The sequence below is a fragment of the Neopelma chrysocephalum genome, unplaced genomic scaffold (assembly GCF_003984885.1).
Source record: "Neopelma chrysocephalum unplaced genomic scaffold, ASM398488v2 Primary Assembly neopelma1_78, whole genome shotgun sequence".
In the NCBI taxonomy this organism is placed as follows: Eukaryota; Metazoa; Chordata; class Aves; order Passeriformes; family Pipridae; genus Neopelma; species Neopelma chrysocephalum.
This window is the reverse complement of record NW_020897739.1, coordinates 516,587-535,962: the sequence shown is the minus strand read 5'-3', so window position 1 is coordinate 535,962 and position 19,376 is coordinate 516,587. Positions and strand designations below refer to the sequence as shown.

General features: G+C 42.9%; 1 protein-coding gene across 29 annotated transcripts in view; it reads left to right on the top strand.

The window, feature by feature from the left end:
* The window catches only part of CAMK2D (calcium/calmodulin dependent protein kinase II delta), a 117,889-nt gene extending 107,060 nt beyond the window's left edge, over positions 1–10,829 (top strand). For 15 of the 29 annotated variants that reach the window (XM_027689871.1, XM_027689886.1, XM_027689875.1 and 12 more), the window contains 4 exons: positions 1,724–1,799; positions 2,373–2,467; positions 3,597–3,825; positions 10,488–10,680. In XM_027689871.1, coding sequence (XP_027545672.1) covers positions 1,724–1,799; positions 2,373–2,467; positions 3,597–3,825; positions 10,488–10,665 — 578 coding nt within the window. In that variant the 3' untranslated portion in view covers positions 10,666–10,680. Of the gene's footprint in view, positions 1–1,723; positions 1,800–2,372; positions 2,468–3,596; positions 3,830–7,315; positions 7,366–7,905; positions 9,946–10,487; positions 10,681–10,811 lie in introns of those variants that run through there. The other 14 variants (XM_027689901.1, XM_027689897.1, XM_027689899.1 and 11 more) reach the window with 5 other exon arrangements.
* The last annotated feature ends 8,547 nt before the right edge of the window (positions 10,830–19,376 follow it).

Here is a 19,376-nt window from a genome sequence, read left to right as displayed (position 1 = left end):
ATATTAGGCGGCTTCTGTCAGAAAGCTTCATGAGAACACACGTTCCACTGCAATTTCATTTTGGAACTAAACCCAGGAAAAAACAACAATTTGGCAATATGGTTCAATTTCTCCCTTCTGGGGTTGATGTTGAATTATATCCTTTATATCTCAACATCAAAGGTATGATGGTAAGACTTGGGAAAGAAATGACTGGTGTTAGTGAAAAAGGAAATATTGCCAATTGTCTCGAGCCAAAATGACGTGTCCTTGTGGTTTTATGTCTCTTGCATGTGGAAACTGCAGGACCTTAGACATATTTATTGCTTACATTATTATCCATTAAAGTGATCTCATGATCGTGTAGCAGCTGATCAGAGATTTTTACCTCATTTCCCACTGTCTGATTTAATAGTCTGTAATTTCCTAGTCTCTGATTGAAATGTGTCACTGGGTTATTTAATCAAATCCTTTAGCTCCGTTATATTTATGTGAGATGTTGCATGCAAAACTGGTAATTTCTTCACTGCACGAAGTCGGCACATTCTGAATTTTTTTGCCAGCCTTGTGTAACACTGCCCCATTATTTCTTACTCAGCCATCCTACCCCTTGGCTGGTGCTGACAATGCCATGCAGTGTCCAGGCAGTCTGGTCTGTGTTGTTTAAACATATGACAATAGGGACATTTCTGGCCTCTTCATTATAAGTCTTTGTTCTTTCCACAATCTTTGTGAAAAATAAGGCAGTTCATACTTGAAATGCTCTTAGCCATTGTACTATCTAGTAGACAAGAGCTGCTCACAAGAAGTCTCACTAGACTTTTTTCTCCATCACGTCTTTCCTTGCTGGTTACTTTTTGGTTCTTTTTCTCTGAATATATTAGGTGTGCACTTAGGAAAAGGTTAAGATCACGATGCCAGTTCTTGAGCACAGCATTGGAGACTTACTTTCTGTATGTGCTCCCCAACATTTTCTTTTAGAAGAACAATGTGATCTCTCTCAGGACTTTCATTTTAGCATTCCAGGAATGTTTTTGTGTGCGTTTGTTAATGGTCAAATCCACATGTAGGAGTGTGCAGGAGAACTACAATTGTTGCTTGCACAAGAGAGCTGCTACAGCCTGGTGGCTTGCATTTATTTTTCTTTCAAGTTTGGGTCTTCCAAATGGATTCTCTGATGTTTAAGAAGGAGTAGACACTGTGTTGTAAATAGACCTACATGGATACATGTGCGTTTTATGGAATCCATGAGCTTTGCACCAGAGGATCTTCATTATAGGCTTAAGGTCCAAATTCATTTTTACTTAAATGTTCACATTTGGGCAAAGCAAACAGCAAATGTTGAAAAGAGTCCTGAAAATGAGCATTAGGCACAGAAAAGGTAAAGGCCTCCTGTATGTACAAAACACAGAGCATTGCTTGTAAAACAATAATCAGTCCCTTGAATTTGGAGTTAGGAGTTGGGCCTTGGTTTGTTCTGATTTTTAAGCAGCAGATCCTTCAGTGAAGATGCTTAGAAGTGTGAAAGGAAAGTGGATTGATCCTGACATGTGTTTAATTTCCTCCTGGATACAGGAGTGCACTGAAGGCAAGTCAGTGTAAAGCAGCAATATAACCTCGTGTCCTTTGGTCATAGAAAGGAAGAGAGACGGCTGCTGTGCCAGCTGAGGGATGACAGGATACCTGTCAGCTGTCACCTTCCACTTTGCCTTCCATCCTCAGATTGGTTTGTATCTCTCCCCAGCTCGTAAGCAGGAGATTATCAAGGTGACCGAGCAGTTGATTGAAGCCATCAACAACGGGGACTTTGAAGCTTACACGTGAGTTCCTCATTTCGGAGGGAGTGAGGAGAGTTGATTTATTTGAAACACTGTGTGTAAATATGCATGTTTATATAGGAGAGACTCTGCTTGTATTTATAGTTTGTTGGAATTCCTCCTCATGAAACACAAAACATGTTCGTGGCTGCTTTGCCCTTACACATCGCCAGTTTCAGAGGAGCTGCTTGTGTAAATCCAGTGTGGTTAAAGTGATTAAATCTTGCTTAAATACTGATGTGAGACATAAAAAAATCCTTTGTTTTGCACAGCAGCGGTTTTCAGAGTCACAACTAAAAAGTCTTGTGAATATAATACCTACCACTGACATGTGAGACCTACTTTGGTGGACCTTTTTGGTGAAAAGATGATTTATATAAAATCCAGTCCACCTGAGGTAAGCAGCCAACCACGCTAATTTAAGTGAAACCAGAACTTTATTCCTTCTCCTCATTTAAATTCTGTTCTTTTCCAGTGTGATGGCATGCCTGATTGGAATAAAGGAAACATTTAAAAATAATCTCTCTGGAGCTGTGTTCCATAAGCACTCATTACGAAATTTCCTCTTTTCCACAGGAAAATCTGTGATCCAGGCCTTACGTCTTTTGAACCTGAAGCTCTGGGTAATCTGGTAGAAGGGATGGACTTCCACCGGTTTTACTTTGAAAATGGTAAACATTTCTTTTTCATTTCCAAATCCTCATCTGCTCCAGTGACTGTGTTTCTCCCATCTATTTAGCATTTTGGTTTGGGAGTGAATTGATTTGGGCAGGGGAAGGGGGTGTTCTTTTTTCCAGGATATTTCTGCTGTGCTCATTCACATATTACAGGCAGTTGGGGAAAGTTTCAGGTATTTCTCATATTTTTGTTTTTCTCTTGGGGAAATAGATGTGCTTTTACTTAAAAGAAAGGTCACTAAATCATGTGGTGACAGTGATTGCAACCAACAGCCAGAATTTGCAGTGAATGATTGTGTTGGGGAAGACATTGTAGTCACTCGGTCTGTACTGCTGAGGATCTGCTCTGCTTTGTATTGGTGTATATGTCGGTGTGTATATATGAAAACATAAATTTATTTTTTTTTTACATATATATATTACAATCATGTCATCTCTAAGAAAACTACCCATAGAATGGATTTAATAAAGTTTTGGAGGAACATGTGATGTAAGCAACCATTTTAGAGCGGACTCGACTTAAAAGGAAATAAAATATTGTAAATTAAGGTATCAGCTTGTCCAGTAATTTCTGAGCAATGTCTGAGCATAAAATGGGGTTATTGTATTCCTGAATCTAAATATCCATAATCTGAATGGGATTATAATACTCCTAAATTCTCTTCCATCTCCAAACCATCATTTTATGTATTTTTCCTTGTAATTTTTCCTTTCATTACCACTGCTTTTTAGTTTTCCTATGTATCAGCATTTAATAAAATATGATGCAAGAATAAGTTAAAAGCTGAATTCTTTTGACTGAAAATATTAAATACAAATGTTATTAGACATAACAGTGAAAGCGAAATTGGGAAACTCAAGATGGTGGCCATGTGGATACATGCATTAAACCTGTGTGCTTATTAAATAGGACATTATATGTACTATTAAACATTTGATTAAAAAGTGGAAAGCATACTTTATGCTGTGACTGTGCTGATTTCTACAGTGCACCTGAGTCATCAGTCACGGCCACCAGTAAACAGCAATTATTCATTTATATCTGCTACGCTTGAGGGTTTTGTTTGCAAAACGGGGCTCACGTGGAGAAAATGTGTGCGTGTGTGTGTTTTTGTTTCCCCAGCTCTGTCCAAGAGCAACAAGCCGATCCACACGATCATCCTGAACCCGCACGTGCACCTGGTGGGCGAGGACGCGGCCTGCATCGCCTACATCCGCCTCACGCAGTACATGGACGTCAGCGGCATGCCCAAGACCATGCAGTCCGAGGAGACGCGCGTCTGGCACCGCCGCGACGGCAAGTGGCAGAACGTCCATTTCCACCGCTCAGGCTCGCCCACAGTACCCATCAAGTAAGAACCGACCCGGGCCGTGAGCTTGGGCCGCGCCGCGTAGTCTCGTAGCTGCTTCAGGCCTTAAAAACCACGAGCCGCCCTCAGGGTCATTTCTTGTGGTTGTTTATTATGTGTTATATCCACCTCTGTGCATGTGGTATCGTTCTTAAAAGAACGCTCTTTTTGGTGGTTGGTTTCCACTGTGATGCCCGCTGATCCAGGCAGCTCAAAGAGCAGGAAAATGTTCTAACGTAGGTAAGGCTTGATAGAAGTCACACAAGACAGGATTAGAGAACCTGAAATAGAATTTCTGGAATATCTGGAAAAATAAAAAGCGAGAGGATACGTGGAGCTGTTAGTGCTGACCAGAAAGTTTCAGGGGAAAACGTATCACTGTCGTGAAAAACTGAAGTTTAACTCCTATTTATTGTGGTTTCCAGCCACCTCTGCTTACTCAGGCCTAAGTATGTTCACTGCAATTTGGTTTTGAGCCAGTTTACGTATTTAATTTGTAAATTAAGTCATCCCAGTAGCTATCACATTCTTTATCTCTTTCCCACACTCTCCTTGCTTATCTGCTGCGTAGTCCCTGTCTCACAGCTCTGACATCCGTGTGGGTCAGCCTCTCATCTCTCCTGTCATCATCTTCCCCTCTTGTTCATCCAGGCCCTCCCACGCCCTCGGAGTCACGCAGTGACCCGAGTTCCTTGGGCCAGGCTGTCAGCAGGGTTAATTACAGCACACTCACAGTTGCACTAACAAGATCAAGAGTCACAGCTTCCTCAGCAGGTTCTGCTTGGGTCCTCGGCTTCCCTCCTTCCTGCAGCCTTCATTAATGAGCCCAACCCTCACTGGCTTCTGCCTTAGACTGGGCTCTTTCCAAATTAGGCAGGCCTTGCTTTGCTCAGTTGTGAACCCTTTGTAAGGGATATAATTACATTTGTGTGAGGTGTCTTAATGTTGTCAGCAGCTGAATTGCCTGATATGGATGTTAAGGGCTTAGATTCCATCCTTCAAAGTTCATGTCCCATAATTTACTTCATGCACCACTGTTCTCCTGTATGAAATAATACATGATAAAGTAAGGAATAAGATAGACCGAAGTGTTAAACTTCCACGGGGTTGAACTTTTTATTATTTTTTTATTTAGGAAAAAAGAAATTTGATTCCTTAGGGATAACTATTTATTTCAAAATGTGAAACCAATGGGAAGAGGAACCACGTCGTCCTTTGTTTCTCACATTCCAGCTGCACAGCCAATGTTTAAACAGATTATATATAAAGAGTAGCTACATTTGCTTGAAATGCAGTGTTAGGTAGGTTTCTGGTGTTTTCATAAAGGAGTATTTTGTCAAGGGTTCTGGCCTGGGTATGTGTAGAGTGTAAGTGAAGCAGGTCCAGTGGCACCCTGGACAGTAAGTGTTTGCAGCAGAATAACATGAATTGGACTAGAGAATTATGTAATCTTTTCCTTTGGGTTTTTCTTTTCCCCCCTCTGTTTTTTGGGGAAGGGCTGTTTTTTGCAGCTGCTCATGCTCTCTAATAAAGAGAAGGATTTCTGGGACTGCCAAGGATGGAAGGAGAAGCAGGGACTTCTGAGGCTGTGTCAGTGGATGTTCAGACTTATGGGGTCAGACAGAGGAGATTTCAGGATTGCAAGAGGGCATCCAAGCTGAAAGGGTCACAGAGGAGGAGCCTTAGAGCAGGACTCAGGCTTGAGGAGAGATTCCCTGAGGTAGCAACACAGCCCTAGATGTCTAGCACTGGCAACAATATCACATAAATCCCATACGTCACCCTAATCTTGAATTCAGAGGGGATTTTGGACTTGCTCATGTCATTGTTCTAAAACACCATTGGTCTGATGGTTAGAAACCTTACTTTCCAGTCTAAAATTTAGTAATATTCAATGTATCCTTGGTTATTCTTATTTCATCCTTGTTCTCTTGTGCTGGGGACAGGTATGCAGACATGAGCTGCTTTATAGGAGGGCTGTTCAGATCACTTCCCACCTTCTATTTTTGAAGAGTAAATAACCCACGCTAACTCAGCTGGCTTTTTTTGGTAGGATCTCCATTTTCCTGGCTACCTTAATAGCTCTTCACTGTCTTTTTTTAATTTGAGGTTTGTCTTTAGCTTGGATTCTTCTGAAATGTTCTGTCTAATTGTGATCAGGGCCTTATTTAACTCCACGATGTCTGTCCTTTCCCTGCCATGTTCTGGCGTGGCTTTTACACTTTTCTCATCTCCATCACATCCAGCAGCTCATCTGAGCCAGCCACGTGTTTCTCCTCAACTCTCATTTCCAACCAATGAGCAAGTAGAAACTTTTTCCAAGCGTGCAGCTTTGCACTTCCTGTTATTCCACGTAACATTTCTGGATTACCCAACCCTCAAGGTGATTTGGTGGTCCTTGCACAATGCTCCTGTTTTCCTTTCTTTTTACAATGCCATCCACCTAAGTGTAAATGTACTACATGAGATCAGCCCTACTGCTTGTGTTCAGGACTAGTGGGTCTCCTCTAGGCTGATGATTCCCCTTTCAGCCCGAACATTGTCATTTTTCTTTTAGTTATTTTACATATCCTTTCTCTATTCCCCATCTTGTCAAGTCTGAGTGGAAGATTGCCAAGTAGCACCATGCTAGAATCACCTTCCATAACCCCTCCTGACCATCTTTTGGGCTACCCTGAACTTCACCTTCACTTTTCCCAGTCAGAGCAGCAATAACTCCATTTTGGAAAACTACGGGAGAAATCTAATTAAAATATTGTTCTGGTTTATCCTTCCTTTATTTGAAATGTATACAGTCTACAGCTACTTATTTAATTATTACCAATGCACAGTAGTTAATAATGGCAATTCCATTATAAGAAAGTATCTTGCACATCATGTCTGAAGAGGAATTTCAGATCTAATCAAGTCACAAAAGCAATTATAGCTGTGATCTGCTTTTGCAAACGTCATATCCTAGATTATGTCAAATCAGTTGCTGCAAGCACAGTAGCTTGTTTGTTTTCTTGACTACAGGAGGGAGTGTGCATAAATCTAAGGGTATATCTGAGCTCTTTAATAGCTATAGGTATAGGGAAATGTTTCCTTATGGCAGAGAACTTATTTGGAAAAGAATATGAGCAAAAATGTGTACTTAGTTTATAAATAAATTTTATTTGTAAATTTGCTGGGAGTCAGACAAGACAAGCTTGGGTTTCTGTCTTGTCCATTTTCTCTCTGAGTGATAGGAGTGATGGTAGGAAATTTTCCTCTGTATCCATGTTCTTAAGAACATGTGCTAATATGTTTCTCCAGAACTGTGTCTGCTTGTCCACGGACAGTGGACCTGCCTGATATGGGGCAGTTGGACCTAAAACTGACTCCCAAACCTAACTTGAGGCTGAATGAGGCTCACGTTCCCTCCTTTATCACAGCTTACAGTTTCTTATACTTTGCTGAGTGCGCTGGCAAGCAGCAGGGCCGTGAGTAAGGAGTGTGTTCTGTGTTTGTGCAGTGCCTAGCGCAGAGGGATCCCCACCACGGCTCCGGCCCCTACCTGCTACGGTAATACAAGCCATGTTACAGCCTGAGTTGGTTACATACCTTCTCACACCTTCCTTCTCTTCCCTTTTCTCTCTGCATACGGCTCTGGCATGTCTTGCATGTTCATGACATCTGACTCTTCCTTGTTTGTACACACTCTCAGTCCGTGGCAGTGCCTGCGATGCCCATGCTGAGGAAGTTAAGTTACACTCAGAGATTCACGTCTGAATTCAACCCTCCCTCCTTTAAGGAATCCCTTAGGGCACTTTGGCTTCCTGCCTCAGTTTCCTTTTTTATTTTAACAGCCTCTCTGGCATCCTGTAAAGATGGAAAATAATGTCTGTAAAGTGGTTTGAAAAATAAAAGAATGCTTTGCTTGAGCGTTTGGGTTTTTTTTTTTCCCTTGGTTTTCTTCCCAATATCGTGTTAAATGATCTTGAGAAGGTGGGTTTTTTTTTTCAATAGCATTGGCTAACACTTGAGCATGTACTGTTCCGTGGTGGTGATGTTACCAGTAATGGAAATCTGTTTTCTTTTTTTTCTTTTTCTCCTTCCTCCCAGCTAAAAATATCAGCGGTGCCGCTCTTGCATTTTCTGTACCCAACGCACCTGGTTGATTACCATCTTGGCCATCCCGTTCTCTTCATGCATGTTTCTGAGTGCATGGAGTCGTGAAGGTTCTTCATGTAACACATTTGTGACGCACCACGTTGCTGTATATTCCATCTGTACACTGTTAGCATTTCAATGAAGGCGAATGTTCCATGCAAATAAAGAATAACAAGGAGTAAAAGGCAAAAAAAAGAAATAAAAATGTTGGATGGACAGCAGTAGATACACAATACATCTGTCACTTCCTCCATTTATGCCAAGTTTTGAGAGACAACTTTAAAAACTATCCTGTTTATTAAAAAAAAAAAAGGAAAAAAAAAAGAAAAAGTATATTTTACCTTCTTTTTTTAAGAACTGTTTTTTGACTCCTCCTTTCCCCTCCGAGTCCCAGGATTTTGCTTTGGTTCTGGTAGGAATGGTTAGGATTTCCGCTGGCAGCTCCGTTACTGTCAAACAGATTTTTATTATGGCACGTAGATGGACAAAATCACTGATAAATGTGGAAGTGATAATATCTTGGCTTTGGACCAGCTGAAGCCTTCTTAGTTTATTAGTCTGTGTAAACTGGAAAAAGCTCCTCATTTGCTGGCTTGGCCACTCCAGAATTAACTGTCAGTGTTCTGGTGAGTCAGCAGCTTCTGTTTTCCCGTGGAGTCCTTTTTGCTTTCTTATTTTGCTTAACTGAAAATTTCTGTTGGATGATTAAGCAAAATTAAAAAATTGTGAGGAATTAAGAGGTAATTGAGAGGCATTTTTGAGGATTAAAATGGAAGGAGAGAGAAAGATTTTTATCGCTTTTAGGAAGTACTGTAAATTTTTTAAGGAGGCTTTAAAAAAATATAAACTATAATATGTTGGTTAATCTATAGACCAGTTGTGTGGTTGATATACTCGAGAAATATTAGGCCTTAAAGCTGAGTATGAAGAGTTTACTTACATTACACTGCTGCTGTTGCTTCTCTGGAAATGAGTTATGGACGCACCAGTTTTACCACAGATTTGTCTCCCCCTCTTCCCCCTCAACGCGCTGTTGGTTTCTTAAGCTCCTGGTGCAGCGTATGGTGTCGAGCCCAGCGATTCCCACAGTGATTCCCACAGCGATCCCGATGGGTTTGGCCGGAGGCAGCCAAAGGAGGGACACTCTGCTGCCAGCGCAGAACGCAAACCTCGTAACAGGGACTAGTTTTCCTTCCCTCACGTTGCTGTGAAAATACATCCTCGCAAGAATTTCGGTTTCCTCCCTTCCATTCCCGATAGCAGAGCACAGGGATGGGTTGTTTTTGTTTTTCCCATTGGTTACTGGTTCTGTTGGCAGGGCTCCCTGCTCTCCACGGCGCTGTACAGTGCATGGGATCTCCATCACGCTCCTTTTTAGCCGTTAAAAACTTACAACTCTGCAGCCTGAAGTTTTTAAAATGGGAAAAGCTTCCTAATTTGTATCATTTCACCTTTCTGTGTTGATGACTAATCAAAAGCAGTTCTTAAACATGTCGATGTTGTTACTAGTGGATGTATGGTAGATGGATTTAAGCTTCTCTGATAATTACTACATGATTTTAAACAATATATATTTAAAATAAGCATCTACAATAAATGTGTTGAGCCATATTAACCTGCCAATGGGATCTGTGAAAAAAGTAATGGCCTCATTTTTTTTTTCATTAATTTCTTTACTCTTTTCTTTTTTTTTTTTGTGAAGCGGCTATAAGTGGCATAACTGTATTTAAAATTAACAAATTAGGTGTAGGGTGTTTTTTTTTTTATACTTCTAACATAGCATGTGGTGTTGACATATTACTGTAGACCAAGTTTGTCTTCCACACCAAGACGTGAGGAAATTGTGATTTGTTCTCTCCACCACAACTGAATTATACACTTCTGTCATTTTGGAACACTGCAGTTTACCATGGGACACAGTGTACATATTTCTTGCCATAATGGTAAATGATTGATATATTTAAGGATTAATAAATTTGTGATTTCTGCTGACATTGTGCTTGTGTTTTAATTTCCCAAGTAACTGTGATCTTCACATCAGAGAACCTGCAGTGTGTGTTTGAATTAAGGCATTGGTGACCCAGATGGAGTTTCTTAGGAACTGAATTTTCAGTTTGGAAACAGGAGTGTTTGCTTTTGTGGTTTGTGTCTGGGTCAGTTCTGAAGTGCCTTTCCTGAGGGCCCAGTTGTACACTGTTCATGCTCGACTTTGTTGACGGACTGTGCACATAACTTGTATTCGTAGATCCATATTTAGAAATGTTTTAGGTACTTTGCATGTTTCTGTAGCTGCCTTGCAGTGTTTCACATACATGCTCAGCCTGTAACAGAAGACTCTGTAAGAGCAGTTATTGTATGTTATATAACACCATAAAATATGTATGGTAACATAATGCCATAAAATGCATTAAAGTCCATAAATAATTAGCATTTAAAATAATGTACCGGTTTAAAAGCTTTCCTGTGTGTCTGTAGCGATTTTAGGCTTTCTTAAACCGTGCTGAGCTGCAACTGAGAACAGTCTTTTATACCAGCAGAGAAGAAGGACGGAGGAGAGGAGACAACTTGCAGCTTTCCTGGGTCAGGGAATGCAGAGCTGGATGGCTGCGAGGCCAGGGCAGCGTAGCTGGAGCTGCAGCACTGGTGAGGGAGCCAGAGCCTGTCCTGGGTTGGTCACAGTTTCAGTGCTTCCTTTTGGGTGGCGTTTTGTAAACGAAAAGAGAAATACTCGACAGAGAGCTCAGGGGGTTGGAATTTGTCAGTAAACCCCAGTAGAAGCAAGAGCGGTTTAGTCTGGTGGGAGGTTTTACATTTTGTCACATCACTTCTACCTACTTTGTTTGCTCATTTTTTTCCAGTAAGTGCTATTCCAGAAATCAGTTTGATTCCCATTTTAACCCTGCTCCTGCAGAAAGCTCTTTGACAGCAGCGGAGTTGTTCCTGGTTTCAGGTATATAGAGAAGAGAGATCAGTGTATGAAGCAAAATGATGAGCAGCAGGGTGGGAGAATGTATTTCCTAAATGTCAGGTTGAAGGTTTGGGAGAGGGGCAGGGTTTTGGGGTATTTTTTTTTTATAATGGTGGTGGATATCCTTTTATAGCACAAATATTTTAATCTGCTGCCTCCTGGTGGCTTTTGTAATGCTGTTTTCTGTTTAGGAGTACACAGGAAGATGCTGTTTGTTCTGAGCAGGAAGGAACCCAGTGCTTTCATGCATTCACTTTTTAATGTGAGTAAGGAACACAGAGAGCCTGAAAATGACCCTTTCCTGGGTTGTGAATATACCCTGTACACATACCTGGAGGAATCAGATTGGTTCTGTTTTCTGCAAATGGGTTCCCAGGACACAGTTAAGAAAAGTAACATCTCCTAGAGTTGCGTATTAAATCCAGAGCTCATTGTGGCAAAGATTAACCTTACTGTTTCTTCAGTGAGTTATTAATCTTTAGTAATTTATCATTTTCTTGGGCTGTTTGCTCGCAGAAAACAGAATTACTTTGTTCTTCTCAGGGCTTTTCTTTCTTCTTAAATTTGTACAGTCATACTTTATACATTACCCATTTTGAGAAAACACTGTTATTCAAAGAATTAACTGGATTAGTCAAAGAATTGAATCCAATTGCTTCAGGAGTTTCATCTTCTTTTTTCCTAACAGATAATGAGTAAAATACAGACAGATGTGGGTGAATGGGAGTTCAGTGCTGGAAGGTGCCACTGCTCAATCTCTGGTTCTTGCAGGGAAAGCAGAAGTTATAGGGAGGTTTTGATAGCTGCAAGAGGGGAGGCCTCACATGAAAGGGAACCTAAGCAGAGCAGACTAGAAGCCTTTCCTCCCTTCCCCTCCCTCTCTTGCACAGACACCCGTGAGTGAGCAGGACAAGGTGCAGAATCTTGGATTCCAAGGCAGCAGGCTTGTGGAAAGAGGAGAACGCAGCAATTCTGCAGACAGTAAGTTTGGGGAAGAGGAGAACATTTAATCACAGAGTGTGAGGGGAGGAGAGTCAATGCAAAAAAGACAAGCTGATAGAAAAGAGGGTTTCCAAGGCAAAGAGATAGAGAGCAGTATTTCTGTATTACAGAAATGTCACGTTCTTTGTTTAAAGATGTTGCCGGAACTCAGCTGTGGGGCTGGACCATCTTAAGAACTAACTGGAAATTTGGCCCACAGAACCTTTTTTCATCACAATGACCTCTAAGTAGTTAAAAAAGTCAAATAGTCAAATGTGGCAAGTGGTTGGGACAGGGCTGGTTCCTTAAAATAGCAAGGGCCGGGGCCTTGATCTTATAGTTACTCACTCCCGGTATTCCCCAAAGTCAGCCCCCAGTGGAAAGATGCTGTCTCATGTCAGGGCAGGAGTATCAGCAGCACCTATCACTGAGTTCCCTGCTCACTGTCAGGTAATTCCCAGTGTGCAGCAGCTGATACAGGAGAAGGGGAGAGTATTAATACACAGCCCACTGCACTGAGAGAGAATTCATGGCAAGCAGAACAGCCTGGACTGGGAAGGAAGAGCCCACTCTGCTGTTCGACCACTCCTTTTCCCACCCTTCCCAGGCATTCCGTGCAGGCTCTCAGAGGTGACAGCTGCCCGGGGCGAGGCAGTGACAGTCACTGGGCCTTAAGTAACACCCGTAGCCAAGGGACTGTACTAGCAACAACCAGCCTGGCAGTAGGGATAAGAGCCCACATTTGTGAGCCAGACAGCTCATTTTATAAACAAAGGTATTGCTGAACTACCTGAACACAAGTCAAACCCTTCGTAAGAATGGAGAAGAGAGCACTCCCAGCACCTGTTAGAGCAAGACATTAACTTAATTTAACATCACCCAGAACTGTTGCCGTGTCCTGTGCACCAGAAAAAGGGTAAGTACCAGAGCAAGAACAAGAGTTCAGCTTAACTTGGTTAAGTTCCTCAGAGAAAACAGGCGCCTGAACATCTATTCTTTAACTAAAAATGGTGGTCTTTGTGGTTTTTTTCCTGAACAAAACTTTCTAGAGACTAAAGCACCAAAGCTGGGCCATGCCAAAACTTGCCTGCCCTTTTCATTGTAGCAAATCTAATCAAAGGTAGCTCTAATTCAAAGTCTAATCTTTCTGAAAAGTTATTCTAAATAGGATTTTGAGTACGGCAGAGCACCTGTACACACAGAAGAGGGATTGGTAGCACGCCCAGCCTTCTGTTTGCAGGCTTTATTTCTGATCCTGTGGTTGGCTCTGGGCTGCCTGGAGGGTATGGTGTAGATCTGTGCACTTCTGATTGATGTGGCAATTCCCATTTCCAGCCCTTCACTGCTGTTCTTTGTATTGGTAATGTTCACACCTTCTCTAAACCCCGGGGCACCTGTGGATTCAGGAGTTGTGTGAAAGGGCACAAAACTACCCTTCAGTTAAAGACTTAAATACACTCCATGTATGTATTTTGAAGAGCCTGGGAATATTAACTACTTTGCAGCATCTGAGAGGGAGCCGGGTGTTGGCACATCATTCTGGGATTTGGTTTTGGAGGCACCGGTTCAGTCTCCTGTTGGGACCAAATCATGGTGTATAAATAGTTAAATTCTGTGTGGTGGGGACAGACCAGCACAGCAGCAGCAGGGTGATTTCAGGGCCTGGATGTAGAACACTGAAGGGATCTGGGAGATGTGCTTAGAGGTTTTTTCTCTTTTTCAATCAGGCCAGGAGTCTGAGTGTGTGTCCCCTTGTGCAAGGTCAGTGCCATAACCACTGAATGAATATCAGAGAGTTTTTCTCTGTTTTTCTGCTGAAAAATGAATAGGGAAGGATCTAATTTGTGTTTCAATGCAGTTTTAAAAAACTGTCAAAATCTGCCTAAGGACAACAGCAGGAAGGATCCCTTTCCCTGGGCATCTGTCAAGTGAAGGTGCCGCAAAGGCTGAAAAGTGCCACTGAGGACTAATTAACACAAAGCTGAGGGCAAGAAACATTACAAGTCTCTTTACTTAAATGAAAGGATGCGTTTGATGATTTCAGGATGTGAAGAGATACAAATAACTAAGGCTTGAAAGGCCCAGTTGGTGCTTTGCTGATCCCCTCTCTGCAGTGGGTTTCCAAGAGGTGCACTGTGAGTATTCCTCTTCTCTGTAGTTGAATGGGGATCTCGGTGTTTGAGTCTCTCCACATTCACACCTTTCTATAAAGAGCTTCCCAGTTAAGACCAGCTTTTCACACATGACAAGGCAGAGCTACTTTGCGTCCCACGAGTCTTACGCTGCCTGCCAGAAGGATGTGAGGGGGATGAGGAGGACGCTGTTTGCTGTTTTCATTAAGAGGCCTCAGCAGCTCACACTACTTATCTCTGAGGAGGAGTAGCTGGCACAAAGATCCAAACATTCTGATGGTGAGAGGAGAAAGCAGGTGAGGCTTCTCTTCTGTTGGATCCTTTCACCACTCTGCTGCTCCCTGTCCCTCCGCCCTTCCCTCCACTGCCTGGTGCTCTGCCCTACCTTCCTCCCCTTCCCAAATCTTCTCACCCTCCCCCCACAAGAAACCCTGAGGTTCTTACACATGCCATTTATCCTGTTAAAAACACAACACGTGCCACTCCTCAAAATCTGTCATTTACTTCTGGGTCTGAAACTCTGCTCCCTCCGTCCTCCTGATTTCTTTCCACTTAGCTTTTGTGTCCCCCTTCTATGTGAGACCCATTCCTGGGACACAGCCTGCAGCTGGAGCAATATGCAGTATTACTGGGAGCAGTGCCCTGGTGACTGGGAAGGCTTTTCAAAGCATTAGCTAATTAATCCTCACTAGGTCACTGACAGTAGATTAGCATTGCCTGCCTGGTTTTAGGCCTAAAAACCTGGCAGTATATAATTTGCCCAAGGCCACAAAGTTGATGGATGACAGGGAAACCCTGGGTCCGAGGGTGAGTTCCCTGAATGACAGTGGTGACAGTCCATGGATGAAGGATTTATGGCCAGAGTTACAAGGAGAGCTCAGAGAGCCTCGCACTCGCTCCCTGCCCGGCCTGTAGCACGTCAAACTTTGTGGCCTCTGCTCACATTCCAAGTTCTCGTCACAGGAACCCTTCTACTTCCCAAGCCAGTGGAGAAGAGGTGGTGTCCCAAGTGAGTTCCCTCTGAAAAGCCAGTTTCCCATCCATCCTGGCAACGGGAACTCTGCAGCGGTTCCCAAATCTGAGAAAAGCCACATCACACCATTCCGAGGGCACATAGCACTGTCCTCACAGAGCACGTGCAAATATCCTGGAGTTCTGAAGGTCACCTCGTTAATTATATTAGCTAGACCCAAATTCCTGCCTCTGTCAGCAGTTCAGAGGCAATACAGCTGGAAAACATTAGCACTGTGTTGTCTTTGTACCTCCGCAAAAAAGGCAAATAATAATAAAAAAGAGAACATCACCAAAAGTCCTTCCCAGAAAACCCCAAACCCAAAGTTACTAGAGAGTTTTTTTGCTTTTATTTTTTCCCACTCATACTGACCTGCAAGTGCAAAAAGAACCTGATCTGATATTTAGATGCCAGATGAATCTTTCTGAGCTGGCAGTTAGACAAACTGAGGAGATTTGAGATGGTGATGATTGATGGAGAAGATGTAATTACAGGGGTTTGGTTTTGCAGTGACTTGGTTAAAATGTAATGCTACAGAGCACAGTCTGAAGACCAGCAAAGGGTTCTGTTGCCTATTTTTGCATACATGGCTTTTTTTAAGCTAAGGGCTGACAAAGGATTAAGAGCAGTTTGATGACCAGCCCAAGGGGAGTTAAGGGAAATAAAAACTTCTATCCTTCACCCTCTCATTAGCATCTGCTTGCAGAGCTCAGTGCTGGTTTTTTATGACCTTTAGGAACAGTGGCCTGGATAACAGAGTTCAGTATATTCTTATTTTTAGCAGTTAGTTACCTCCATTTGCTACACTTGCCTCCTTCTTCCAGGAGGCAGGATTTACCTACACAAGACATGAAATAAATCTCTTCAGTTTACAACTTCCATCTCATCTGGGGGAGCCTGTGGTTTTGTGGGAGCTATGGAAAAAATCAAGGCCCACGTTATTCCTGCTCCTCAAAGAAAATTAAAAGATATGAATGGGAGGTAAACTGAACCAAGTTTGGATTTACAGTGCAGAGCTTCTTAAGGTCTAAGTGCCTTTGAGATAATTCAGTTTAGGATGTCCACAGCACAGCTTGTAGGACTGCAGTGAAGTCATTTGAGCTGTGCACAAATGGATTTGACCAGAACTGCTCATTTTCATAAAATAGTCCAGACTTTATGTTTTACTCTGTGGCAGGAGTCTGATGTGATCAGCTGTCCCACCACCACATGGAAATAAGCCCGGAGGAGGCATTCATCATTTCTGCAGCAATTTATTGCAGTACCCACTTTTTATTGTTGTCAGCAGTGATTATGATGATGAAAAATTTGAGCACAACCTAGATAAATGAATGCATAGTTTTATCTGTGATAAATGCATAGTTTTATCTATACCGTTCATTTTGCCTCCCTGCTGCCAGCCAGTCTGTCTCCCCTCAGGAGTCAGCGTAGGTCAGATGAGTGAGGAATGAGATGCTTTTGATTCATAACTCGGGATAACATTTGAGAAATTTCAGGAATACTTCTTACAGATGAGCTGCAACTTCTCATAAGAGTTTGGTTTCAGGGAATGAAGCAGCAGTTATGGAGAGAGAAAATGGAAGCGTGAGGGAGAGAAATATAGCGTTCACATCTTCCATTTCCTCTTTAGACTGTAATTTCCCCCTTCTTTCTCCCTTGCAGTCAAATAATAAAGTGGGAATTTAGTGGCAGGTGACAGAATAGAGATGATACAGGCACAGCATAGGCTTTCTCATCCCTTTCTGCTACACATATCTTCTCTGAGCTGCACTTAACCATGTGAGCTATCAGAGAGTCTGAAAGCAGGGGAAAGATCCAGAATAGCGCAAGCAGTTTGTAGGCACTGTAAATAAAACAAAGCCAGCTTTCATTTAGAAAAAGAAGGCCGTTTTCAGAGACATGTAATGAACCTAGAAGTATTTCTGGTGAGTACAGATTCATTCTCTAAGTTGGGATGTCACAGCTGAGGCAGCACCAGAAATCATAGCACATAAATAAAATGCTTCTGTAACTAATGGAGCAGGTTGCTTAGAGAAGTGCTGAGCGTGAGTGGTGTAAAGGCTTAGTACAGGCTTGGGACAATAAGAGACTTGGACGTGACGCAGTCCCTGGGACCAATTTAGGGCTATAATCAGTGATTCGTACTGAGAAAAAATTCTGTTGAATATAATTCCAGCCTGACAGCAAAATGATGCTGAAGATGCTTGTAGGCATGAGCTAGGAGCTTAACACTTGCAAGGGATTTAGAGGTGCTGTCGCTGTCAACCCGGGTCTGAATTCCCACACGCACTTTCACCCATCTCCTCCTGCATAAGTATTTCCACATCCCACGGGATCAGGCATTTTGCTGTTTCTGCAATGTCTTTATTTGTAAGTGTTGTCCCTGCAAGGGGCCTTCTCTTCCGTACTGAAATACTGTCTGCCCAGGAGCCCAGCCAGAGAACCTGGACACCGCTCAAAATTCCAGTGACTTAATGTCCAGAATCTACAACAGCTCTTTTGGTGCCTTCCAATTGTCAGGCAAGGCCATAAATGCCAGCCTCTAAAAAGTGTAATTGAGAGTCTCTAATGCAAAGATCTGAGAGAAATGGCAATTTTTTTTCAACGTGTTTGGAGTAAATGCACAAAACCTGCCGTGTGCTGTTCAGTCGTGACACTCAGGTAATGAAACACGGGCCAGGGAAATTTAGAGCAGAAGCAAAGGCCTCCAGGCAACAATGTAATATAATACAGCAAAGATATAACTCAATTGGAAATAGCCAGCTGGCACTAATGGCTCGTTCGTTTAGACTCATATTTCTGGGCTGTCTGGCTTTTGGTGAGATGGGAGCAAGGAAAATCAGGCCTGGCTGCCAGTGGCTATCAATAAAAGCACTGTTAAACAGAGCCATTGCTCTGCAGCTCGGGAGGCACTGCAAACCACCTTGATCATTGCAAATGGTTTTAGGAAACTGCCAAGGATCTGAGCTTTGTCTTCTCAGGTGCTTGACAGTTTCCTAAAACCTTTGATAACACTGCTGGCAGTGATGGGGACAGACACAGCCCTGCACATGGCCAGGGTACAGAGGGGAAGCCTCAGCTGTGCCTGGGCTAGACCAACAAAACTTGCTTTTAAAGCAAAAAATGAGACCTTGCTGTGCCTGACAACACCCCTTGAAATTTAACCTCCATACAGCTGTTACTGTGATGCTGGTGGTTGTAATAACTTTAAATGAACAGGAACAAAAATACAACAAACCAAACAGAACCAAACCCCACAACAAACAAACAAAAAACCCCAAACACCTACAAAACATCCACAAAACACCCAGGACTGTTTTTCCGCAGGTTCAGTGCCAGTGTTCTTGTGGAAAATAAGTGGAACAGTGCTGAAGTTGCCAAGCCCAAGTCCAGAGCCATGAGATGTGCTGGTGGAAGCAGTGGGTACTTCCCATCTGCCCAGGTATGGGCTCTAACATGGGATAATGTGACCCATCTGCCTGGACATGGCCATTTTGGGATGGAGTGTATCCTGCCTGCCTTCTTCCCTTCCCTCTGATCCTCCCAGCTGCAAAAGCAGGTTTGACTCTCTCAGTAGGGTCAGGACACAGGTTTTGTTTCAGGCCCTGTTCATATGACTCTTATCTCTTCTCCCATTTTTTGACCCTCCTTTCTGCCATCCTTGTACGTCCCTTGCTCTGCCTCAGTCCCCTCCTGAATAAATAGCCTACCCTGATTACTTTTTCCTGGATGATCCCAGTTCTAGTAGAGCCATACCCACTCTTTTGTATTTCTGCTGCTGTTACCTGGAAGGAACAATAACAGCAACAGCAATAACACTGTTACTATTTTGGGGTGCCTGGGTAAGGATGACTGGCTGTTTTTTGCTGGCAGGTATCTGTGGCACCCTGGTTGCAGCTGTGCTGGGGAGCTGAAGGGACACAAACCTCCTGCCCGAGATGGATTAACTTGCTGAATGTTGGAGAGAATGACCCAGAGCTCTTGTGAGCAAAACACAAAGAGGGAGTGAATATGTCCCATGGCACTAGTTAGAAATTACTCATAAACAACCAGGGGACTCCTGCCACTGCACCAGGTCGCTCCAAGCCCCATCCAACCTGGCCTTGGACACTGCCAGGGATGGGGCAGCCACAGCTTCTCTGGGCAACCTGTGCCAGGGCCTCCCCACCCTCACAGGGAAGGATTTCTTTCTAATATCACATCTAACCCTGCCCTTTGTCAGTTTTTGAAGCTGTTCCCCCTTGTCCTGTCACTCCAGGCCCCTGTAAAAAGCCCCTCTGCAGCTCTCTTGTGCCTCCCTTAGCTGCAGTTCCTTCATATATATATATAT